Here is a 25,523-nt window from a genome sequence, read left to right on the forward strand (position 1 = left end):
TAAGATGTCATATGTGATGTGTTGTGTGTGATTTTTGATGGCATATTCCTAAGGGATAGAGTCTCTATGAAGAAAATTAACACTGATTGTTAATAGTTTAGGTTTGAAAACGTCTTTTCTTTGCAGTAGCAGTGGTTTTCTCTTATGTGCACCTTACCTGTGCTCTTTTATGTAAAGAACCTGTTGTAAATGTGTTTGAACAGAGAGAGCTGTGGGAGCAGGGTAAAAGAACTGCTCATAGCTCTACAGCCTTTGGAAATTCCATGAAAAGATTTTCTGTGCCAAGATGTACGGTCCCTGTTTCATATGGAAGCAGAGAAGAAAGAACTGTAAACTTGGCTCTTTTAAGTTATAACCTTTTCGTAATGAAAGTGGATCATTTTCACTCTTTTGGATAGAATTTGCACTAAATTTTGGTATTAGTGGATGCAAAAGGGTTTTGTAACAAATTTCTGGACACAGAATTAAACCATGATATCCATGATTTTGTTCACCAGAAGAAGAAATGTACCCGTTTGAGGAGACACGACTGTAATTTTCTTACATCGGAAAATATTTTCAAGAAACAAGTATCACAACTGAAAGTTTGAACCTTGAAACTCTGAATTATCTTCTAGATGGCAAATTGTTATCAGATGATGTCACACACTATGTTGTCCCCGACTGCAAGGTTGTTCAGGAGTACCTGGAGATTCTGGAATTTCCGGAGCTGAAAGGAATTATTTTCATGCAAACGGCTTGTCAGGCTGTGCAGCATCAGAAAGGACGCAGGTATTTATCCCCTAAGAACTTATTTTTCATTTAGATTGGAGTAAAAATACTGATTTGTAGAATGCATAATTTGTTTTTAGGCCTTTCAAGTGTCTTAATGTAGTTTTACAGAAGGGGAGGGACTGGGATCCTTTGTGATCCATGGATATCAATGCCTGGCATAGTTTTCACTTGATAGGAGCAATATGAAACCTGTAGCATTATTAACTAATCAAGTGCCTGGTGACAGGATTTAATTTGACTTTGCAGTAATGATCTATCATGTGCCCACAGCTAGATTATGGACAGGTTTTGATTTGCTGTATTGATGCCTGAGCATTTGTCTTTGGGGAGCAATTAATATTATTGTATGGTACTTATCTCACCAGACATTAACCTGGGCATTGCAATATCATGCCAGAGTCAAATTTGCTCTCAGGGCCTTCCCGTATTTCTAAAGCACAAATGCTTTTGAAGAAATAGCCCTTGCCCCAGAAGTGACAAACAAAACAAGTTCCTGAACACTTAGGATGTTTTGTGGGGCTCACTGGAAAACAAGTATGTTTAAAATCAGAAGTGTTCATGATGGAACTTTAAAAATTTTGCTTGCAGGTGATTTGGGATTTATCATCAGTGGTGTAATTTAATGAGTGCATTTCTCTGTGCATAACAGTAATTTTCCTGGAGTTTTTCAGCTGTATTTTCATATGGAATTAAAATAGCATTATCAAAAGAAAGCACAGGAATGCATTTATCTTTTTTCATTCCAGACAGTACATGAAGTTACGAAATCTACTGAAGGATCCCCGTCACGACTGTACCGTGTTTGCTAATGAATTCCACCAGCACTGCTACCTGCCCAGGGAGAAGGGAGAATCCATGGAGAAGTGGCAGACCAGGTTTGTTTGAGCCTCTGCAGTGTCCCACTGCACAGCATCACGACTTTGTATTTAGGAATGTGAGCATGCACCATGTACCAAGGGTTCATGCTCTTGCTTTGCTTAGCTCTGCAACAGTTCACAGTCACTGGAAGTCTGCATTGTGCTTTCTGATTATAAAAGTATCAACATTGTTTTCTTGGGGAAATGGATAAAATGTACTAAATGCAATGCAATAATGCTAAAGAAAAAGCTGGATCAGTTTAAAGTCACATTATAGCATCAGAGTCTTAGCACCTCCAGCCTGCTTTATACAAGCTTTCACTCAAGGAACTTCATGTTGTGTTGCAGCCAGGGCACAAGTGCATGTACTGGGGAGGAAACATTCTATTCTCCTCTCTTCTGGGGGTGTTTAAGAATTTTGCAGAAAAATGTTTCTGTAGCTTGGTGTGTATCTCTCAAAAGCATGAGTGTTAAACCAAAATCTCGTTTATATTAAGCCAGCAAAATCTTGCAAGTAGCAAATGAGCTGTGCCAGAAATCTTATTTCAAACTTTGCTTTTCTAGGAATATTTACAATGCAGCAGCCTGGTATCACAGTCACTGCCTGGGTCAGATGCCAGTTGTTATGGTTACAGAAGATGAAGATGCCATCAGGCAGTACGGAAATGAAACAGAAGGAGTGTTTGTAATTTCCTTCAAGGTAACATGCCAGAAAAAGGAAAGATTTCCTTTATGCTGTATCAAAATGATGAAGCAAGTACATTAAAGTATATTGCAAATCACATCAGAGTTTACATTCAAGACAACTGTGATGGTAACTCATGTCTCCATTTATCAAAGCAAGCAAATATGTCACTTCTGGGAATGTTAGAAAAACCAATGGCAGTGAACAAAGCAGAGAGCTGGGAAGATAAACAGCTGCTCTGAGGATAGAGGTCATCTTTCTTAGGAGACTTTTTCCTTGTTTTCCTTGTTTTTAAGGAATTTGGCATTGATCAGCAGTGATCAGTTCCCTCAGGCAGCTGCCTAAATCTGGAGTGCAAGTCCATAAGCAGCTGTAGATAAACATCCATCAACAGTGTTTTCTGCCAGTTACTTTGTCTGGACAGCTGAGAATGCAGTGATGTCTGAGGAGATAATTTATTCTTCATTTTGGTGTCCATCTCTGACATCACTGGTTCTCGGTGGGGATGGGTTGTTTGTGTTTATCTATGGAAGGATGTTGAGTAAAAATAGCACCAAACTGATCATGTTTGTTGTCTTTAGCAGTGAGTTAGGCTGAACCTGGGACAGGTCTGTGGGGTTTAGAGCAGACTCATCATTACATTGTGTTACTTGAGTTGAGTGTGAGACAGCTCTTGTCTATTATGGGCTTTCCAAATGAGTTATTAAAAGAGCAGAGATCTCAGAATACTTTCCTGTTTATTCCTACATGTGCATACAGAATTACTTGGATAACTTCTGGCCTGACCTGAAGGCTGCCCATGAGCTCTTTGACTCCATAGTGCAAGCTCGGCGTGAACGGGAGAGTGAAAGCCAAGAGAACCATGGAAAAGAATATCCTGAGCACCTACCTGTGGAAATATTGGAGGCTGGGATCAAATCTGGAAGATACCTGCAGGTATTTGTTATATTGATTAATTTTTAATTATTAAGATAATATTTGTTATACACAGAGCAATGCAGTCTTGTGCTCGGTCCCTTGAATTGCCTGAATTAGAGTGATTAGAGAAAAGAAATACATCTGTGGTGGGAAGAGGGAAAGAAAACAAAAAACAAGCAGATGGAAGGGATTAGGATTCCTAGGATTCTCAAAATATTTTCCCTACACTGTGTTGTGGCTTTTATTTATTTATTTATTTTTCTTGTCCTGGAGAAGTTAAAGTCAGAATTGGCTATTGAGGATTTGAAATTTTCTATGGATTTTTCTTCAGGTTGATATGTGATGTACCTGTAAATTGAGAGAAGGTATGATTTGAAGCAGTGAGACATTCTTAAATATAAATAGTGCTGGACAAAGGCAGCAGTTACTTCATTTGCACAGAGATCTTCCAGTCAATGGATTCACAGGTTTATGGCTGTTCAGGGCCTTAATATGGATTGTTGGTAGACAAGTGTCCTTCTTTTAAAAATAATTTAAACAATTAGATGCAGTAATTTGTTCCTTTCTTGACAATTCCAGCAGTGAGGCAGGAATAAAATATGAACAGAAAGACTGAGGTTTTTCTTTGTTGCTGGAATAATGCCAGATTCTGTGCTAAGGCAGGCAGCAAAGGTAATCTTGCACTGTCTGTGGTTGGAATAAAATGTCATTTACCATCTTACAAATAAATTCAGCATGTAAAAGAATTTACCATTCTTTTCCAGAAATGAATACTCAAAGTCCTACACCCTGCATTACCCCCTACAGAGGAACAGCTGTGTTTAAAATAACCTATGGATCATTAAAAACCAATTCATGTAAAAATACTTGTAACCCCCACATTTTTCTGCTTGCAGGTTGTCTATTTTTAGGGTGGCTGTTTCATTCTGTTGGTTGGTTTGTTGGTCTCTTCCAGGGTACACTGAATGTCAATAAGCACCGAGCACAGCTGGAGGCTTTTGTTCGGCTTCAGGGGTTTGGCAGCAAAAACACAGGTGAGAAGTTTTCAGTTTTCAGACAAGATGGAGGCAGTGCCTGTGTGGTTTTCATGGGCCAGAAAGGAGGCTGAAGATGAAAGATGGAACTTGTGAGGACAGCTCCTTCCTCTTTCTTGCCACCTTTGGCCATAATCTGGCCTCTTGTGCTGTTCCCCTGCACCTCTCTGAAGGGAAATGGTGCAAATTGTCCCCGTGCTTGCTCTAACCTCAGGTGAGCACTCCTTTGACTGCAGTGAGAGTTTGCATAGCTGTTGGCAGGGTTAGGAAGCAGGTCTTTGTGAACATAATTGGGAAATTGCCCTTTGGATCAAGCTGATCCAGAGTGATCCAGGATTGTCTTTCTGGCATGAGTAACTAATCAGCACCTTTGAGGGAACAGTGCATTGCTCTCACTAATAACTGTTTTCAAATGGTCCTGTGACAGACCCTGCAGTCAAACCAGTGCTCAATATACTCATTCTTTTTTAAAAGATTGTTTTATTCTGAACCCTCCCCAAAATGCTGTGGCAGTGGCTTTCACAATTTAACTATGCTGTGTGTTTTTATAGATGCTGCCTAAGAACAATGAACTCATCCTAGCCTATGCTGCTTTTTATCCAAAAGTTCACTTACTGAGCTCCTTAATAGATGCTGAAAAAAACCAAAACTAAGAAAAAAAGAAAAAAAAAGAGGAAAATATTTTCATTTCCCTGTAATATTAATTTCTTGCCAGTAGTCCTTTTTTGGAAGAAATCAAATTGGAAAAGTAATTTTCTGATATTTCAGCAGAATGCTGGCAAAATGGAGGGATTAGAATTTTTTTAGCAGGTTATAGTTCTGTTTTGTTTTATTTTAAATACAGAACTTCAGAGTGACATCCTTATTTATGGGACCAAGGCTCGGAATCGTGCAATCCACGGGGATGTGGTTGTGGTTGAGTTGCTTCCTGTGCATGAATGGAAGGGAAGGACTGTTGCCCTCTGTGAAAATGAGACTGAGGACAAAGCACCTGCAGACACCACAGGTGACCCTATGCCCACAGGTAAGGAGAAGCATCCTTTTAATTCCCTGCTGATAAATAATGAAAAAAAAGTTAGGTGAAAAAGCATCCCTGGGTACCATGGGAACTTAAGAGTCTTCCTGTTTGAAATTATTACTCTGCAGCTGTAGCTGCATCTTAAAAGTTTGTTAAGGTTAGAGCTAAAGGTTTTAAGAGGTTAAGTCTCTTTTTATAGAGAAATCATGTTTTGTTTTGCTCTTTGCTATTAAAAGTTCTCTGTGTTACTAGAATTGGCCACATTTCAGCAGCAGTGGGAATGTCTGAATAATTTGTGTTGTGTATCAATTGAAATCTATACAATGAGTGAGTCTCCACATAAATAAAAGCTCATTAAAATCTGCCTGTGCAGATTTTAAACAGTAGTTTATGACACACTTGTATTGTCTGCACACCATATGTTGTTGGCAGTTGTGACACATTCGGGGACACATCAGTTTATTTTACAAAGCAATGAATCTCCTACATCTCCTACTTATTTGCTTTCTCGGTTCTGTTTAGCTCTTTAATGCACAGTGTTCCTTATTTAAAGGTAAAGTAGTTGGAATCATCCAAAAGAACTGGAGGGATTATGTGGTCACTTTCCCTTCTAAAGAAGAGAGCCAGTCCCAGGGCAGAAATGCTCAGAAAGTCCTTGTAACACCTTGGGATTACCGAATTCCCAAAATCCGGATCAGCACTCAGCAGGCTGAAGCTTTACAGGTAATTCAGCTGAAGTGTTTCTCTGTTCTGTGTTCCTACAAAGCTGTGTGGGTGTTACGGGCTCTAATGATGTTTTCCTTGACAAAAACATGGTAAAACTATTAAAGTCTGTGAGGGTTCAATTTCTGCCTTGAAGGATTGTGTTCAATTCCTGTCAGAACCACTTCAGGTAACAAAGCTTATTTGAGTTCTGCTTTTGGGCCAGAGTCCAGCTGTCCTGAGCACTTACATACCACTTATTTTGGGCTTTTTCTGCTAAATGAAAGTTGTGTTAGGGGTATAAATGGTACTTTTCAGAGGCACAGAAAGTTCTAACAGAGCTGCCTTGCTGCAGGAGTACAGAGTTGTTGTGCGCATCGATTCCTGGGAGTCGACTTCGCTGTATCCGAACGGACACTTTGTGAGAGTGCTGGGGAGAATTGGAGATCTCGAGGGGGAAATTGCAGCTATTCTGGTGGAGAACAGCATCTGTGCTGCCCCCTTCTCAGAAATCCAGGTTTGTCTCTCTGGTCAGATCTTCAGTCTTTTCTGTTCATTTTCAGGGTCTTGTTTCTCAAAGAGAGGGACTCTTACAGCTCAACATCTTTGCTGCCAGTGGGTTTTTGAAAGCCCATTTTGAAAGCTGAAAATTTATTATTATTTTACTTTATTTTTCTGGAATCTTTTGGATCAGTGGTTCTATTGATACTATGGATTTTCAACTCAAGAGTGATTTTAAGATAATCCTTTTGCTGCGAGGAGAAGATTACAAAGTTTTAATTAAAATTTGAGTTAGACTTTTAAGATTTTTCTCTCTTTAGTATGTGGTTATGCTACTGATCCTAAAAGCCTCATCCTACTGAAATCATTGTCTTAAATACTTTGTTTTCAACTGGGACAGGAACCAATTTTCATAGATAACTTTATTTTGATTATATCTACAATAAATTGAAAGAAGACTAAAAAACCAACATGTAGTGGTTATATTTGCCTGAGCTGCAGTATCACCACAGTAATAACATTGGTTACTAATACACATAGAATTCTTTTCAATTTTTTCCACATTTTTCCGTAATGTAAATGTAATGGACTTGGAAAATGAAACAAAAGAAGAATTTGAAAAACTAATTAAATCTAATTTTGGGGCATATTTTTGTGGAAAATATATAAAACCTACGTTCATCAACAATATTTCTGTATAGATGAGTGAAATGCCAGTGAGTTCTCCAAAGAATCCGTGGAAAGTGAGTCCAGAGGAGGTGAAAAAACGCCTTGACTTGAGAGATAGCCACCTGATATTCAGCATTGACCCCAAGGGCTGCGAGGATGTGGACGATGCTCTCTCTGTCAGGACTCTGCCCAATGGGAACCTCGAGCTGGGGGTGCACATTGCAGATGTCACTCACTTCGTGGCAGCAAATTCCTACACCGATGTTGAGGCCAGAGCAAGGTAAGTTATTTTCTGGAAATTAGAATATTGATAGAGCTCAGAAGTTTGTGATGCTACCTTAAGGAAACTTTGGAAGGAAAGAAGTATGCTTTTAGCTTTCATGTCTTACTAAAGACTTCTTAGAGCTAATTAAACTGTTACATAACTAATGACATTCTGCTTTTATTTGGACACATCTTCCAGAAAGCTATAGAAGTTTATTTTCCCCTAATCACTCCTCTTTGCTTTATAGTTTAATTTAACATCTGTGACTTAAAGTATTTTTAAAAACCACTTGTTTTCATTCAAAGGGAGATGAACACCCACAAAATGGAATTAAGTCTTACATGAATTTAATTCCAGAGGTGTTTGTCAGGCTGATGTTTTAATATTCAATCTTGTCTTTTAATGTGCAAATATTTCATTCTCTTTTTTCTTTTATTGCTGCTGTTTAGAACTTAAACTGCTGAATCACTTAATGAACTGTATTCTTTTTAGATTCAAAGTAGTATAAAGTGTAGGCAGCAGAGATGCTTGATGTAGACATTAAGTCACCTCTTCTTCAGTGAGCAAATTTTGTCCAGCCCTGGTTCTGTCCTTAATGGCAGCTGAAATACCAAGGAAGGCAAAACATGGGCTGTACTGTACCAATCACTATTTCAATAAATTGACTTTGGTATTGCACCTGTGAGTGTTCTGTGGGAATAACCTTTTCAAATCCAATTGCTGTGGAGCAATGCTTATACCCCAGCCCCGGGAGTGCTGGTGGGAAGAGCAGTAAGTGTGTTTTGTTGCAGGGCTACCACGTATTACCTGGCAGACCGGCGCTATGACATGCTGCCCGCTGTCCTCAGCGCCGACCTGTGCTCCCTCCTCAGCGGAGTGGACAGGTGAGGCTTGGGAATTGTTCTGGGCAGGGAGACTTTCACTAAGCCATTTTGCATTATTACTGGAAGGGTTGTGTGCATTAAAAATTACCTTGCAGTTCTAGCACGGGCAGGGTGAATTTTATAGAGCAGTTTATACCAATTTACAGGCTCAGTTGGCTGCTGGCGTGAGGATGTGCAAGGCTGGCATGAGGATATTCGGGTATAGAGATGTTCTTTGTGGATGCATCTGACTAATAAAATAAAAATGGGTAAAAATAACTATCTGCTTTAACATAAAGGAGACCTTATACCTTAGGGGGATACTCTGCTCCTGCAGATGAATTGAAAAGACTGCTGTGTAGCTGGTCCTCATTTCAGTTGTCACACATGAGACTGCAAGGCAAGTGCATTATTTAGTGGTGTTGCTGAGCACTGGTCTCATGGAGAATAAGATGCTTCCATAACCAGAATTAAATCTATCAATTTCTAAGAGTTGAATGTGCTTGAAATGGGAGTTGAAGTCTACCAGAACTATTCCAGAACTGTGGTGTTGTCTTTAAGATACGCTGTGAGCGTCTTGTGGGAGCTGGAGAAGGAATCGTACGAGACACTGAGGGCTCAGTACAGCAGAACCCTGATCCGCTCTGCCTACAAGCTGGAGTACGAGACAGCCCAGGGGCTGCTGGATGGGGACACGAGTGTCGTGGGGGATATCCTGGAACTGAAAAGCCTGGATGAAGGAACGAGGCAGAAGAAGCTGGCTGAGCTGGTTTGGGCCATATCCAAGCTCACCGAGATAGCGCGACACGTCCGGGCTAAGCGGGACAGGTGCGGCGCGCTGGAGCTGGAAGGGATCGAGGTGCGAGTGCAGCTGGATGACAAACGGAACATCCATGACCTCATCCCCAAGCAGCCGCTGGAAGTGCACGAGACCGTGGCGGAGTGCATGATCCTGGCCAACCACTGGGTGGCGAAAAGGATTGCCGAGGATTTTCCCCACCAGGCTCTGCTGCGGCAGCACCCTCCACCACGGCAGGAATTCTTCACCGAGCTTCGGGAATGTGCCAGTGCCAAAGGCTTCTCCATAGACACACGGTAGCTGAAGTTCTGTAATTAAAGTTAAGCGATTAACGATTTGGCCATGGTATTGTTAAACAATTCCAGCTCTGAGTATCAGTGTTAAGAGACACTGCGTAGCAGTTCTTAGAAAGAGTTTTATCAGAATCTTTCTGATGCTGTTCTGACCAGAAGCTGCCTGCATTCTGCTGGCTGTACTGCAAATGGCAGTGGCTGAATAATTTTAGACATACCCAGACAAAAGATTTGTTCAGTCACTGCACAGTGGTCTCTGTGCTGCAGTGACCTTGTTTGCCCTGCATTTCCTGTGTAAGAGAGTACTGGTTCAAATCAGGTGAATTCTTTACAATGTAGTCATTTTAAATGACTCAAAATAATTCAGGATTACTTGGGGAAGATAACACGAGAAGGCCGTGGTGAAGGGCATCAGTAGAGCCTCTGTGACCTGGGTCTCACCTTGTCACATATCTGTTGGACACAAAGGTTTGGACCAGCTCACTCTTTTGTACTGCACAGGATGGAGTTTGCGCCAGTCCCTGGATATCCAGGTTGCAGCAGGGTGAAAACTGGGATTTTTCTACACATTTTCTTAAAGCAGAGCTGTTACTAAACTTCATTGAAAGTTTCAATATTGGTCTGCTTGCCATTTTTGTATGAGTAACTATTAACTTCTTATGTGGGTTTTATGCTGTTGTTAACTGTGAGCCATTATAACCAGGGACAGTGCCATTTTCTTTGGAATTAACACCTTTTTACCAGGTCTAACAAGGCTTTGGCCGAGTCTCTGGACAGAGCAAACGACCCCTCAGATCCCATTGTGAACAAACTGCTGCGCTCCATGGCCACCCACGCCATGTCCAACGCCCTGTACTTCTCCACTGGCTCTTGTCCTGAGGAGCAGTTCCATCATTATGGTATCTGGTCACTTTTCTGCCTTTCCTGTCATTTCTGAGCTGTTGGAGGAGGCAGCTGACGGCTTTCACTGCTCGTGTCTGTTGCTTTCTCTTGGCAGGGCTGGCCCTGGAGAAGTACACTCACTTCACTTCTCCCATCAGGAGATACGCTGACATCGTTGTGCACAGGCTCTTGATGGCAGCGACGCTGGGGGGAGCCACGGGGGCTGTTAAGGATAACATCATCAGTAACAAGGATCTGGAGGAACTGTGCAGACACATCAATAACAGGAACAGGGTAAGGGCATCCTTGTGGGAGTCTCCATGGTGCCTTAGGGAATGGGATACCAGTCCTGACTGTGGCTTTTGTGAAGTAAGAGTATCAGTTTATTTTTATTTGTGGTGCTTTTGGAGATTTTTTTAAATACTCTTTTAAACACTCTCAGTTTACTTCTGAGAGTGGTAATAAAAGCGTCTTCGTACTTCACTTGTACCGCACGTAGAATTTTGGTTTAGATGTAATTTTTCTTGGGCACAGGTAAGGGAGTGAAAAGCAGCTGTGGAAATCAAAGCCAGAGATGCTGACTGGAATGTTTACATAGGTTTTTGTCTGTGTGTGGGGGGGGTGCTCACAGGCAGCCCAGCGTGCTCAGAAGCAATCCACAGAGCTCTTCCAGTGCATGTACTTCCGAGACAGGAGCGCCGAGAGCGACGAGCGCTGCGTGGCCGACGGGGTCATCTACTCCATCCGCACCAACGGCGTGCTCGTCTTCGTGCCCCGGTGAGCCAGGGCTGGGCACGGGCTGGGAGTGGCCCCTGCTGCTGCTGGAGTGTTGGGAGGGCACAGCCAGGCGCAGTTCGATTCGCATCTGCCATCTCTAGCATTCCACAGGGTTGGCTGTGAGGCCCAAGAGCCAGAGCCTCCCCAGCCAGGGAAGGCTGCTGCCTTACAGAGAGCCCAGGGGACACATGCTGCTGCTCTTCAAGGTTTTTTTTTTTAGTGGAGAACCCTCCTCTCAGTGTCTGTCTGGAAAAACCTGTAAGGCTGCTCTTCCCCCATCACTGAGCCGTTCCAGACTCCACCCAACACTAAGATAATGGATCACTATTTCACTTTTGCTTCACTGCCCTCAAAACACTTCAGTCACTGTCTCCATGCTGTTTTCACGTGTGGGTTTCTTTGCCAACACTTACCAGTGTTCCTGAGGCAGGATTATCAGGCTGCCGTGCCTGCCCCTTCCTGTTGCTTTTCTACAGTCCCAGCCAGCCCTGTGGATTTTGAAACTGACAGTCCTGAAAAGGGTTAGAACGACTTCTCTCTGCTCTTTCGTAGGTATGGAATCAAAGGTGCAGCCTACATGAAAAACAAAGAGGGTTTGGTCCTCTCCTGTCAGGGGGCTGGGACCTGCCAGTGGAAGCCTGGATCCCTCCATCGCTCTCAGCATAAAATCACCTCCACTACAGCTACTGGAGACTCAGTGACCTTGAGCCTTTTCGATCACATCACAGTGAGGATCTCACCTGAGGGGAGGAGAAGGAAATAGCAGCATGAGAAATTTAAACACAGTATTGCCTTGCAGGTGAGAATCCTCGTGCAGAGTTCCCGCTGCCACGCCGAATGCATCAAGCTGGAGATCATCAGGAACGCGCCGCACCACGGTGCGGACACGGAGGCTGCCCAGAGGACTTCCCAGCTGGTGAAGTCTGACTTGGTGAAAGAGGTCAGCCAGTCTGCAGAGGAGGCCCAGCGTGCCCAAGAGAGAGCCAGGGTGGAAGTGATGGATGAGGAGTCCCAGGAGTTCTGCCAGACCCAGGGGCCCAGCCTGTACCAGCTGCTGGAGGAGATCCGGGAGCTGGCACTGCTGGATGTGACAGAGGAGATCAGGACTTGAACTGGGGCCTGCCCCCCGCTGCCTGGGGCTGTCCCACTCCTCTGACTGTGCACAAGTGCTTGGGGATCTTGTAAAAAACAATTTATTTAAATACTCAACAGTCCTTTCAATAAGAAGCTAAATGTCTATTTTAAATAAGAATTTTTTATCTGATTATGAATATGGATGAGTTATGAAAAGATTTTATACCTGATAAAGCTCATGTTTCAGACTAAAGGCACGGTGCTGTGAATTCTTTCAAAAACTAATTCAAAATTATTTTGCTCATGTTGTCCATAAATGGAAATATTAAAGTCTAAATATTTCTTTCTTCCCTACACGGAGATAAAAAGCAAATTCCTTCATTTAATGACAGCTGTTGCCCTGAGGGTAGTGGCTTGATTCAGTGTGTAGAAATTCAGTATTTTCTATTATTGGAGGGGGGGGGGAATGCCTCTTCATTCCACAAAAGGGAAAAGCTGTTGTGTAAGAAAGCGAAGATTCTTAAGAAGAGGATGAAGCAGAGAGCAGGAAAGTGTCATTCCCTGACGGGAGCTGCTTGTCTGGGCAGACATGTCTGACCCAAGGGATAGGGAAGTGGAGGAGCCCTGGCCTTTTAACAGCCTAACACAAGAATTTCAGGTTTCACTTCTGATATTTAACAGCTTCTCTCTTATATGAAAAATACATAAGTAAGGAATAAGCAGTTAAAAAAAAAATCCAGTACCCCTGTTAAAAGACCTCTTATAAAAACCACCCAATAACACACCTTTAATAACAACTTAATCCATCAACATCCCAGTTAATTCAGTTTAGCAGAAATTATAAACAATATTCAAAGTAGGTCCAAAACCTCATAAACATTTCCTAAAACACGTTTTGGGAGGTGGAAAAGATGGCTCAAATGCAGCTAAAGGAACTTTGTTCTGTTTCCTGGTGTACAGAGCTGCTCCTCTGCAGCTTCCAGGGAAGAGTTCTGTCCTTCAGTGACGCCATGGGAAAAACTTCCCTAAAGCTTCTGGAGTGCCAAGAGCCAGCAGCAGTTCAGTAGAATGACAGTACTTAAAGCAGGGGGAGTCTTTTGGTCAGGAAAGGCATTCAGAGTGTGGGGATGTTACTGCTCTTCCCTGGCACATTCCAATTCATCATCTCCATCTTCTGTGGGAGCATCCTTGGCTGCAGGAACCCGAGTGTCTTCAGTAAGGTCAGTGGGATCCTGAGCAACTGGGCTGTCAAACTCCTCTTCTCTGTAACCACTGGGGCGCTCTGTTGAGAGAAGAAAGAAAAACCATGAGCAGATACCGTTGCCATGTTTAACTGATGTCTCCATCCCCAGAATGCCAGTCTGTGGCAAAAGGCAGCTCAGAGATAAGAAGCTGCGTTGCATTTCACCAGAGACAAAGCTGTCACAGCTTAGTACAAGCACCAGGGAGTTTTAACTAAGGAAAACTGTTAAAATGTGAGAGTTGCACATTCCAGCACTTACTAGGAAAGCCATCAGAGCTGTGACCCAGCAGCTGAGGCCCTGCCCTCGCTTCAGCACAGAGACTGGGGTCCTTACCCTGGTGCTGGGACTGGCTGAGGCCCTGCAGCCGCGCCTGCCTGCGCTCCAGGGCCAGCTGCCGGTTCCTCTTGATCCGCTCCTGCTGCTCCTCGGTCAGAGCGCTACCAGGCGGGGACTCCAGTTCTTCTGCATTGCCCGGGGGGGAATGGGCATCTTCGGCGGCTGCATCCAGCCCATTGCTTTCTCCTTCTCCTTCTGGTTAAAAAGGAGGGGCGGCAAGGGGAAGAATCAACACTTTAAACCCACAGGGATCCACTACACATCAAGAGTCAAGAGAACATGCTGAAAGCATTTCTATGTTCTACACTTTGTATTGACAGCTGAAGCTCATTCCATAATTCAATTTTAATGGGCAATTTTCTGCCTAGGCTCACATCCCCAATATTCAAAGGACTCAACAAGCACTCAGAGTTCTCACACACACAAACACACAACAATCAATGCCTGAGTGCAGAGGTACAGCTCTGTGTACTCAGTAAGCAACAGCAGCTGTGCTCGAAGAGCCAAAAGGGACAGGAAATCCAGGCAATCCTTAGGGCCAGGTATTTTTCTTCCCAACCCTACTAATAAAACGCTGTTCTTTAGAAAGTGCAGAATTCACTATAGGAATTCCAACCTTTCAAGGCCAGGCTGTGTGGCACTAACTGAAGGTGTCCCTGTCCATGGCAGGATGGGTTTTAAGGTCCCTTCCCACCCAAACCATTCCAGGATTCTGTGAATCAGAAGTTTGAGCACATACATTGAGTACTCAGTTCTGAATTCAGTGTGCTCTGTGATGAAGATATTTACTCATTTGCCAGCACTGAAACGTGCAAAGGGGAGGCAGTTCAGTTACACAAACTTCACCCACCCAGAGAGCAGCAGAGCACCCTTGAAATAGTAACCAAGGCCTCTGCACCACTTTCAGCCTGTGAATAGAAATATGAGCTGACAAAAAGCTTGGGTTGTTCATACACCACCCCAGCCTGAGTTTTTGTCACCCCTGTGAGATGCCCATTCCAGTTCTTCCCCTGGAGGCTGCAGCAGCGCCCTCAGTCACAGGGCTCAGGAGCAGCTCGAAGCCCGCTGTGTGGAACCATCGCACAGAACATCTGATCACTCTGCAGACCCTGTCGGCAGGAACCACCCGTGTTGCTGTCCGTGCCTGCCTCTGGCTGCAGTGCACTTCTCACAATGCAGCAGCAGTGAAGGCAGCCACGTGTCACCAACTGCCCCAAGGACACCCCAAAGCTAAGGCTGGTGCTACCATTCATGACCTCGTCCACCACAAACCATTCCCAAGCACTGGCTGGGCTGGAGGCCGAGGTTCACGTGGAGACAAGTGGGACAATGGGTAGATAATGCTCTCAAGAGAGACTGACAGTAGAAATGCAAAGCCCTGCACAGGTCTTTAGGAATGACAGTGAAATTCCCTCCTTTCTGCTGCTAACCCCTCTTTCAAACTATCCTGTGAACTCTACTTCCTCTTTAATTAAAATCTGTTTATGTCTAATTTCTATCTGAGTGGAAAGGACTCTTGACTCATGTCCTCAGTGAATGCTGGGTTTTGATCCTGGCAGAAGGAATTCTCCCAGCAGCTGTGTGCCAGCACTGACAGACACAACAGAGCCCCCAGCACTTTGCCTGTGAAGGGCACCACACCCCGACTGCACCGCAACTCCCCAGAGAATAAGCAGGATGAGTCTGTGATTCCTGCTCTAACAGGATACAAGAGTTCTCCAGACTGCACTCATGTGAGAGTGCAACACAAACCTGTGTGCTCAATAATTGCAGTTCTAGGGGCTTTTTCTGAAGAAAACTTTTAACAATACTGGTTAATACCCATTTTCCATCTCCTTTCAGCAGACCATGCAATTTTATTTATTTTTACAGACATGTGTGCAAGTACCAGTTCAGTTTTGCCATTGTAAGACCCACAGAAGCCTGGTTTAAAAGCAGAGACCTTTCAACAATTGCTTCTACACTAGAAAAGCCCATGATGCTCATTCACTGCTGGTCAGTAGGAAGGGAAGTAAATAATCTCAAGCACTGAAGTCCTGAACAAACAGAAGAGAGAACATACCTTCATTATTTTTGTAGTCTTCATGTAAAATAGGAAGATCAAGTCTAATCCGCTTGAGGCAGGTCTGCAGGTGGGAGAGTAAAACACTGGTAATACATCTGCAGCAAATTTTTGTGTTCAACTTTGGGAAGATGAGAAAACCACAGCAATTTCATTTTACACTTTATTACTCTGAAAAAATTACTCTTTTCATTTAATGTCAACTTGACACACAGACATTCAATGCTGTGGATCATCTTCCCAGTCCTTCACCTACCACCCAGCCAGGTGAAGCTGAATCCTTTATCAGTCTTCTTTTACAGGTTCAAACATTAAATATCAACCAAACAAAACCCAAAACTCCAACTAGTTCCAGCACTCTTAATCAACTTGTTGTGGTTAAAGATGTCCTGAAAATGCTGAAGCAAATTCTCTGGAGGATTATTTCAAATAAAGAAAGGTCGTATCTAAATATAAACATAAATACCAGACAGAGCTCCAAATTGAGAGAAATGAGTTTAATAACAATATACCTCAGAGCAGAATGCACAACCCAAGTCTTCTTCTGCTGCATAATTAACCCCCTAAACCTACGTCTTGCACTATTCCAAACAGCATGAAGAGGAACTAACTGAAATACATACCTGAACTTCCTTTTTGTTCCCCAAAGACTCCACTCTGTCAATAAAATCCTCAAACTGCAGTTTTGGGAACAGCCTGTGAGCCCAGTGCTCCATGTGTTGTATCAGTGTCTTCAGGTCCTCTGCCTAGAGCCGGAAAGACAACACCCAGCTACTAAAGTTGAGAGAGAAGGGAGACTGCAGAGGGAAACAGGACAGTAATTCCTGAAAACATGGAGCACCTGCAGCTTGACAATCTCTGGAAAATGTCAGCAGTACCAGTGTGTGTAACCTTTCCTTTCTCCTCCCACAATCCAGCGGCAGTGCAATCTCAGGCTGTGAGAACAGCACTGATACAAGTGCAGGGGAGCATTTGCACATCCTGTAAAACATCTGCACGTCTTGAAGGATTGTCCTGAAACAAGCAGGGCTGAAATAAATCCACAGGGCACAGCTGCCATTGATCTTGATGCTTAGAATGCAGACACATCAAAATAAGGAATCCAGGAAAGGTTTTTGCACCTTTCAGCACTACTGCCCAGCTCCTTTGTGCCTCCAGTGGTAATGAGAACATTTATACCATAGATGCTCTCTGTAAACCAGAGGGGCACAGGTGTCCTTGCAAGTGTGCCAGGAGAATCATGGAATCCTTTGGGTTGGAAAAGTCCTCAAAGATCACTGAGTCAAACCACTCCCCCAGCACCACCAAGGCCACCACTAAAACATGTCCCCAAGTGTCACACCTGAATGTCTTTTAAATCCCTCTGGGGATGATGACTCCACAGCACAGGCTGCCCAGGGCTGGACAACACTCGTGGTGAAGAAATCTTCCCTAAAAACCAATCTAAACCTCCCTGACACAACTTGAGGCTGTTTCCTCTTGTCCTATTGTTTGTTACTTGGAGAAGAGACTGACCCTCCCCTGTCTACAACCAACTCTATAATGACATGTAAAGGAAAATAAGCTCTGCATGTTTAAGCACACCAAAAACAATAAGAATAGGCAGACAAAATCCTGCTTTCTCTTTGCTCAAGTGGTACGTGCCACTTTTTTTTTAAAACCTTGGGATTCAAAACCCTGTTTGCATGAACAACACAAGAGTCACAGATATGATATGCTATTTTAGAGTTGAGGAAAATCATTTTATGATCAAAAGATGGATTTTGATAAAGCATTTCATGTTTGTTTTCAAATCTGCAGCTCCAAACACCCTCAGGGTTTGTTCAGACACTGCTGGAAGTTGGCTAACCACAGTACTATCAATTCTCCCAATATCAGACAGGCAGCACTCTATCAAATCTACATTCACCTCCCAGGAAACAAAACCAAAGCTCACCAGGTCTTACCTCGTGCCCTTTACCCTTGAACTTCACATTGTCAAACATGTGTCTCAGAGCTGGGAGCCCTCTTTCCGAAATTAACCTGGCAATAGGAAATGAGGGAGTTGTTTGAAACCCACACTTTCTTCTTTCAATTAACAAGTTAAAAAAAAAAAAGGAAAAAAAACTCCCGCATTACTTGAAACAGCCTAAAGCTTGGATTCTTTCTGTTGACTGTGAAGAACTCACACCAGTTTTAGAGGTACCTTAATGATTCTCCCATAGCCCTACACCAAACTCAGCACACAAAAAAAGTCTGTATAAAATTACCTCTGGGCATCTAATCTAGGCCTTGGTCTTTTAACTGCTTTCTGTGTGGCCACAGCAGAATCCTTTGTTTGGGATTGCTGGTTTCCATCTGGATCTGGGGAAGAAAATAGCATCATTCAAGTATTCAAAGCAATTGCCATCACCTAGGATTGTCTCATGTACATTTTAAGTTTCTATTTGTATTTCTAATAAGTGCATTGAGAGCACATCTAACACTCTTATCTCTTCTAAAAGCCAAGTCATAAAGAGTAACTATAAATCACTGCTGTATAATTATTTGGAGCAACATTTTGTCAGAAGAGCTTGAATTTTCTAAAGATTCCTTTGTACACATATTCTCATGGACTCTATAAACTTTTCCCACAAGCTGGGAAGCATTGCATAATTAACAATTTAAATTTACAGTTTGTTTTCTGCCAATTTTTATGCACTGAAGTCTAACACAACTGATTTCGATTGCATAGCATTAAAAAGGGATTTTTAGGGGTTCCGGGGGTTCACCTCCATTAGCCTGAGCCCATTCCACATCGTCTCTTCCTGGAGAGGCAGGAGGTGGAAGAGGGGGGAACGTTTCGTCTTCTGTGTTCTCATAATCAGGAAGATCAAATAAGTTGTTCTCTAAAGGATCTAACATTGCCACAAACAAGCCTTTATTCCCCACCTGCAGAGAACAGCAAAAGCATTTAAAGAGAAGCAGCGAGGCTGCCACAGAAGCAGATAAACGTCAATTATATACAATATTTACAGCTTTTTTAAGAAAAGATCTGACAACCAGATCACCACACAAATTAAACAGCAGATACCATATCGAGGATGACACAACCCAGCATTGCTGAGCCTAATAAAATAAGGGTTTGCGATGTTTCAACTCGTCAAAGTTACTTGGGAGTGGCAGGAATTAACCAAAAGAAGTGGATTCCTGGCCACAGCATTGTCCGTGGAGCCGCGTGCCACTCACATCCCTGACCAAAAGCCTTCCCCAAATGCACAGCTCACCCACTCCGAAACGCGGTCTGGAGGAGGGTTCCCCTTTCGTCTCCTGAAGCGAAGCTGATCCCAGATCCGCCGGCCGGAGCTGAGCGGAGCGGAGCGGAGCGGAGCGGGGCTGGGCTGGGCACAGCCGCTGTCAGGACAGGCTCTGCTCCAGGAGCGCCGGCCAGGGCGACTCCGGGCCTGAGGGGCCGCGGCCGCCCCCGCGCGCGCCGAGTCCCGCGAGAGCCGCGAGTCTCGCGAGCTCCCGAGCGCAGCGGCTCAGGGGTTTTGGCGCCAAAACGCAGCGGGCGGGGCGGGGCGGCTGAGGCGATCCCGGGGCTATGGAGTCCGGGAATGCTCAAGGGGGAAAAGGGGTGTTACAGGTGTTCTAAATGAGAAACAAAAAGTCTCGATAATTAGCAACATTTAGATTACTTTATTTGATATAGATGGAGCAAGCAGCGCTGGGGAACCTGAGGGGTGACCGCCCGCGCCACGGTCTGTCGAACCTTGGTTTGCAGCTCCTTTTTATAGTATGGTTTTCCTTGTAGTAATCAATAATTGGGGTGTTTTTTGTTGTTGTCATGATTCTGCCAGGTAAGCGGTGGTGGTCAAAAAACACCCGCGGGACCGCTGTGTGAAATCTCCAGACAATTTGTAAAGTAACCATCTGGTTTTGTAAGGCAAAGAACAGCAGAAGTGGGAAGTCTGCTCTTGGCAGATAGGTTACAACTGATTACACAAAGGCAGGAAATCAGACTTTGCAAAATCTTTCAGGCTGTGGGAAAACCTCGTTTTACAAACTGGTATCAAATACTATTTACTTAGAAAACACAATATTCATAGCAGGGGGATTTTAACAGAATGCTTTTAATCATGTATTTCCCTTTATCTAGTTCCATGTCTTATCTAAGTATTCTGGTTTATACAAACTCCAAAACTTCTATGATTAACACAAATTTTTATCAGTTATCACAGAGATAATCTCATTCTTATTCCAATCCCCCAGCTATCGTCAGGGACACTTTCCTCTATCCCAGCTTTCTCCAAACCCCATCCAACCTGGCTTTGGACACTTCCAGGGATGGAAGAGTGGCTCTGTTCCATCACTTGCAATGTATTTCACACTTGCAACCTGTGCCAAGGCTGCAGCATTGTCACAAGGAGAAATTGCACCCCAATATCCTATCTAAACCTACATTGTCAGTTTGAAGCCTCTCCTCCTTGTCTCTCCAGAGCCTCTCTCTCCATCTTTGCTGTAAGGTCCCCTCATCAACTGGAAGGTGACAGGTCATTCCAAAGCTTCTCCAGGCTGAACAATCCCAATTCTCTCAGCCTTTCCCCATAGGAGACGTGCTCCATCCCCTTGATCATCCTGTTGTCTCCTCTGGACTCAGACCCCTTCCTGTGCTGGGTCCCAAGGGTGGGTGGGGCAGCTCTGCAGGTGGGGTCTCACCTGAGCAGGGCAGAGTGGCAGAAATCCCCCTTTCCTGCTGCCCTCCCTGTGGGATCAGCCCAGGATACACTTGGCTTTCTGGGACATGTCTGATGTCTCACCCACCAGCACCTCCAGCCGCCTGTAGTATCACCTTGTCAGGGAAAACGTGCTGGGGATTAGTGTTTTAATTTGAAATATCCAGTGTTGCAAAGCCCCACAGTGAGTCACCTCCAGGAATGGCATTTAAAATAGTCCCTGCTGAGCCCCTGTCACTTCACCGAATCACAGAATCCCTGAGAATGGAAAAGACCAACAAGTCCAACCTGTGCCCGATCCCCGCCTTGTCCCCAGCCCAGAGCACTGAGCGCCACGTGCAGGAATTCCTTGGACACCTCCAGGGATGGGGACTCCAAAGCTCCCTGGGCAGCCCCAGTGTCTAACCCACCTTTCTGTGAGGAAACTCCTCCCGGTGTCCAACCTGAGCCTCCCCTGGAGTAGTTTACGATGATGTCCTCATCCCGTCCCTGCTCCCTGGGAGCAGAGTCCGACCCTCCATCACTGCCCCTCCTGTCAGGGAGTTGTGCAGAGCCACAAGGTCCTTCCTGAGCCTCCTTTTCTCCAGGCTGAGCCCCTTTCCAGCTCCCTCAGCCTCCCCTGGGGCTCCAGCCCCTTCCCAGCTCCGTTCCCTGCCCTGGACATGCTCAATGTCCTTCACAGGACTCGAGCACGGGGGCAGAATCACTGCCCTGCTCCTGTGCCCACACCATTCCCAGTTCAGGTCAGGGATTCCCACCCCTGGATCAGAGGAAAGGACCAGGACAGTGATCCCAAGCTCTTCTCTAGACAGAACCCTCTGGGAATTTAAAACTGAACAGTTTGCAGTTGTCCAGGCTGCAGTAAATATGCCGAGCCCTCAGAGGTTTGGCAGCTGTGCACAGAAAATGCCATGAAAGGATTTGGGCTGCAGGGACAACAGGAGAGGTTCCAGGCTCCTGCAGTTAGAGCTGTAAATTGTTCTCGCATTTTTACAGCTCAATCCATAGAAGTATGTCTGACTTAAATGTAGTCTCTTTGTTTAAACAAAATTATATAAATTAATGTAAAATATTCATCCATTAAAGGAGTTGGTTTCCCCTTATTTCTCTATAAATTCAAATTTGACATACAATGTTTCTGGTAATTTAATGCATTTCTTCTAGTATGACAAAATCAATTGCAGTTACTTTCTGGTTAAAATTATTTTAACAGTTAATGTTTAAAATGTGCATTCCCAATTGCTGCAGCATCTTTTATAGTCAAGAATATATTAAATATTGGGAGAACACACTAATGGATTTTTCAGCACTGAATCAATTTATCTTATCTTTTTAGATATGGCCAATTTCTATAATTGATTGAGGCAGCTGAAGTATGAAAATTAACACGGAGATTTAATAATAATAATAGATCAAGTGCTGCTAATATCCTGCACAAAATATTATAATTGTCATATAAAATTAGTGAAAATCAACTATCTACATGATGAGCTCTTTGCATTGAAAATAATACTCACTCTTTGTACTGAAAAATCCTTACAAACAAAAAAAGAGCAGAAGATCACTTACAATCTCTGCAGAGGACACAGGGTTATAAAACCCACCACATTTATGCAACTTTGATTAATCAATATTTTTGAAGAGTGTTTAATTAGAAACTGGACATTATGACCTAGGTGGTTCTTTCCAGTCCTGTGTTCCTAATTAAATAGAAAGCAAATGCTGGCAAGCATTGATTATTGGTTTTTCCTCAGGAAATGAATAACCAGCCACATGCTGCTAAAATAATAAGTCAGGAAAAAAACAAACAAAAAACCCCCCAGAGGTTGCCTCTATTCTAGAAAACACTTCTGGTTCCTCGTTTAGGTGAAAAGGAAATATTACTGCTTGTTTCTGTTTGATTACTGTAATTTCATTAGAAAAAGTGCATAAAATTAGCACCTTATTTTATATTTCAGTCTCATTTCCTACTTTGTTACACAGAATATACAGCAAAGCAAATCTGTCAAATGGATAATTACCTGCTTCCACGCTTGAAGGGGTTTATTCCTAAGGAAGCAGAATTTGCTCGGCAAAAAAAAACTTCAAATATTGTGTTGGCAAAGCTGTTCGTGCCATAAAGCCTCAGCACAACTGCTCCCATTGTAGCTGTATCAATGGGAAGTCACATCTTCAGGATTAAGCAAATTTCAGTTATTTGTGATTTATACTTATTTACATTTATACCTTGCTGATCTAATCTAAGTTTGATATTCTGCAGCCACCTTAAATGTTAATTTCTAAGCTTTTAGGATGTCACAAAGCATTAAAATTGTGCTGTGATCTACAGTGCTCTTTTAAATCTCTGCTTCTTCAGGAAAGTAAGGTGCAAGGCAGCTTGGTGTGATCTCTGTCAGGCTCTCCATCAGCTCCCTTCAAATAATTTGTTATACTCTTGGCCAATTTTATTCAAATTGCAACCAGATTTCTTAAATTCCATTGCTTTATGGGACTAATTATTTCCCTAACTTGCTTCGCTAACCACTAAATAGATTAAGAAGTATTAAATCTTGCAAATAGAAGTTTGTGTGCACACGTTTTGGCAGTAAAATGTGCAGCTCTACGTGGCAATTGAGTTTGAAAAGTTGGCTTAATTGAGAAGCAATTGATCTATATAGTAACTGTGGTTTTCTTTTCGTGCAAGAAATTAGGCAAAATTTTGGTTTCTATAAGGGGAAAAAAGTGGTAATGAAGACAAGCTTCTTTGTTCCACTTCTATTTACAGAGACAAATTATTTATATTTTTCCAAACAGTGGTGAAATCAATAAATCAGAATGTCTCAGAAGCTTCTTGCTGAAGTGACAGAACCTTCTATTTTTTCTTCATCTTTTCCTCTGTGATTCACCTCCAGAAACACCTGTTTGTAAAGCAAAACACAGTTCCTTCCATGGAGAATATTCAAATTTCTAAAACATGTGCTCTTTTTTGGTTGGGGAAATGTACTTAAGTTTTAGTAACAAATGCCCTGAAGTTAGACCTATTTGTTTTACAGATAACAGTAGAGAAATTATCTCTGCAGTCCATATGCCCGTGAATTTGTTTCTAGATGCAATCAATCCAAGATATTTTTGGGTATTGTGCTTTGGTCAAAGGGATTTTACAAGAGATTGATGAAATCAGTAATTTCACAGTCCAGTGTTCTCAGTGCAAGAATAAAGGGCTCCAGAGGAGGGAGCTGTCCCTTAATATCTGGAATTGGATGGAGGGAATATGTCTTTCATGGCAAAGCTGTGAAAAAAAAAAATATATATATATATTTTTTTTTACTTAAGAAATTGTTAAGATGATAGGAGCTACTCAGAATTTTTGCATTAAATATGGGGAACTTTGTTCATAATTTCAGTTTCTATAAAAATATTAATGATTACTTCAATTAAAATATAATTGTACTTTTGAAAGCCACAAAAACTTAAATCCTACAGAATTCAGGCTGGTTATTCATCCAAAGTATTCACAGCAGAAATTTTGTTACGGAATTAACTGTACTTCTTTTTGTGTCTGAATCAACTCATTGGATTATAAAACCCCTTCACTGCTGGAAAGGTATTACTCATTCAGGTGGTGTATTCACATGTCTTGTACATGAAAAATATAATTTGGGAGTCTCAGGAGAAAAATGGAACTGGCAAAGAAACTGTTTTTTCACTCTTTTACCAGTACCAAGCCTCCACCTCCACCTTAGTGCTGAGCTCCTCGGTGCTGCTTCACTTCTTGGCTCATATGTCTGTGAGGTTTCATTTATCACTTAAGCCAAATTATGAGAAACTGCAGTGTTTTCTGCTCCATGTTGGCTTTGTTGACACTGTGTGGTACAGAAAATGCACAGAAATGGAAAGAATTTCTCAGCTGTGTCAGGAATCAGAAGAAACCTCCAAGCCCTTCTCACTGTGTAACTCCTCCAGGCCTTAAAAGTTTCCAGCTGACTTCTGCTGGATTCACACAACGAGAAATTAGTCGTATAAAGCAACACAAACTTTAGCAAAGTTTTTTACAGACCTCAGCAGCAGAGGCAGGACTGTAGTGCCACTCCGTTCACGGAAGTCAAAGGCACAGAACTCCTTTTTATCTCCTGAATCTTATCATATGATTAGTGTATGTGTCATAGTTAACTGCATAGTTAACTGCACACGTGCGTCCAGATTGGCTTGGTTATCCAAACAGGGTCACTGGGTGCTTTCATATTCCATATCCTGCCCCTCAACCCCCTGCAAGGTCCACAGCTAAACAACACAATCTTTACATTTCAATTCTCCGTCGCGGAGAGAGAACCGGTAGGGAAGAACGCATTCTACTGAGCATAGCAAGGATTTATATTGCTCTAAAAGCCATTTCGCTACCCCCCAAGAGCCCACCGGAGCACGGACACCCAGCGGTCCTGCCCGAGGGGTGACATGGCCCGCTGGCCCGTGAGCCAGCCCTGGCTGGTGACAGCCCCGCGGCTCCCGGCCCGAGTGACCAGCGCTGTCCCACCCGCCCAGGCCCAGCCGAGCTCTCCCAGGACACCACGGTCCTGCCTCGCTTCTCCCTCCGGGACCCCTCTGTTCCCACCGCTTACAATACTGCAGCTCGTACGTCCTTAAGCGGCAGACTCTTAATAAATAAATAATAAAAAATCAGTCCCTTATCAGTTTGTGGATTCAAGTTGGTGTTAAAGCAAGGCTCTGTTTAAGTCATCACAGAACGGTTTGGGTCGGAAGGGACCTTAAAGCCCATCCCATCCCACCCCCTGCCATGAGCACGGACACCTTTCACTGTCCTACGGCGCTCCAAGCCTCATCTAACCTGGCCTTGGGCACTTCCGAGGGATGGGGCAGCCACGGCTGCTCTGTGCCGCCTGTGCCAGGCCGTCCCCACGGTGTCAAGGAGGGATTATCGCCACCGTGGCCCCCGTCGCCGGGGCCGGGCTCTCTGAGGGCGGCAGCGTTCGCCGCCCCGCGGCCTCGCTCCCCGCCGTGCGCGTGCGCGCGCTCCCCGCGCATGCGCGCGGCGGGTGCTGGCGGCGCGCGCCGGCGCGGTCCCGGCCGGGCACATCCCGA

General features: G+C 43.7%; 2 protein-coding genes and 1 non-coding gene across 4 annotated transcripts; 1 reads left to right on the forward strand and 2 right to left on the reverse strand.

Moving 5' to 3' along the window:
• The first annotated feature begins 642 nt into the window (after positions 1-642).
• Positions 643-12,365, forward strand: DIS3L (DIS3 like exosome 3'-5' exoribonuclease). 2 transcript variants are annotated; one of them, XM_062501192.1, is made up of 16 exons: positions 643-771; positions 1,521-1,649; positions 2,196-2,331; positions 3,076-3,252; positions 4,190-4,268; positions 5,113-5,292; positions 5,840-6,009; positions 6,344-6,505; positions 7,191-7,438; positions 8,215-8,307; positions 8,848-9,381; positions 10,123-10,277; positions 10,376-10,554; positions 10,892-11,037; positions 11,590-11,764; positions 11,837-12,365. In XM_062501192.1, the coding sequence occupies exons 1-16, from the start codon at positions 728-730 to the stop codon at positions 12,146-12,148; spliced, it is 2,919 nt and encodes a 972-aa protein (XP_062357176.1). In that variant the 5' UTR covers positions 643-727; the 3' UTR covers positions 12,149-12,365. The 2 variants fall into 2 exon arrangements, with proteins under 2 accessions (XP_062357176.1, XP_062357177.1); XM_062501193.1 differs by lacking the exon at positions 1,521-1,649 and having other exon boundaries at positions 713-771.
• A 373-nt stretch (positions 12,366-12,738) lies between these two features.
• On the reverse strand, positions 12,739-25,313 carry TIPIN (TIMELESS interacting protein). Its single transcript, XM_062501451.1, has 8 exons — positions 25,270-25,313; positions 18,504-18,663; positions 18,003-18,096; positions 17,700-17,775; positions 16,377-16,499; positions 15,754-15,817; positions 13,689-13,886; positions 12,739-13,393 (listed from the first exon to the last, which is right to left on the reverse strand). The coding sequence occupies exons 2-8, from the start codon at positions 18,634-18,636 to the stop codon at positions 13,242-13,244; spliced, it is 840 nt and encodes a 279-aa protein (XP_062357435.1). The 5' UTR covers positions 18,637-18,663; positions 25,270-25,313; the 3' UTR covers positions 12,739-13,241.
• LOC134049410 (small Cajal body-specific RNA 14) lies at positions 14,756-14,889 on the reverse strand. Its single transcript, XR_009933608.1, has one exon. It is a non-coding gene; the product is annotated as a small Cajal body-specific RNA 14 (non-coding RNA).
• Positions 25,314-25,523: the final 210 nt, after the last annotated feature.

This window comes from Cinclus cinclus, chromosome 13 (genome assembly GCF_963662255.1).
Source record: "Cinclus cinclus chromosome 13, bCinCin1.1, whole genome shotgun sequence".
In the NCBI taxonomy this organism is placed as follows: domain Eukaryota; kingdom Metazoa; phylum Chordata; class Aves; order Passeriformes; family Cinclidae; genus Cinclus; species Cinclus cinclus.

Coding starts and splice junctions, on each gene's coding strand:
- TIPIN (XM_062501451.1), bottom strand. CDS start 18,636: ATGTTAGATCCTTTAGAGAACAACTTATTTGATCTTCCTGATTATGAG. Junction 18,097..18,503: donor ATGGGCTCAGGCTAATGGAG/GTGAACCCCCGG, acceptor TTTCTTCCCCAG/ATCCAGATGGAAACCAGCAA. Junction 17,776..18,002: donor CCTAGATTAGATGCCCAGAG/GTAATTTTATAC, acceptor TCCTATTGCCAG/GTTAATTTCGGAAAGAGGGC.
- DIS3L (XM_062501192.1), top strand. CDS start 728: ATGCAAACGGCTTGTCAGGCTGTGCAGCATCAGAAAGGACGCAG. Junction 2,332..3,075: donor TGTTTGTAATTTCCTTCAAG/GTAACATGCCAG, acceptor ATGTGCATACAG/AATTACTTGGATAACTTCTG. Junction 11,038..11,589: donor GTGCTCGTCTTCGTGCCCCG/GTGAGCCAGGGC, acceptor GCTCTTTCGTAG/GTATGGAATCAAAGGTGCAG.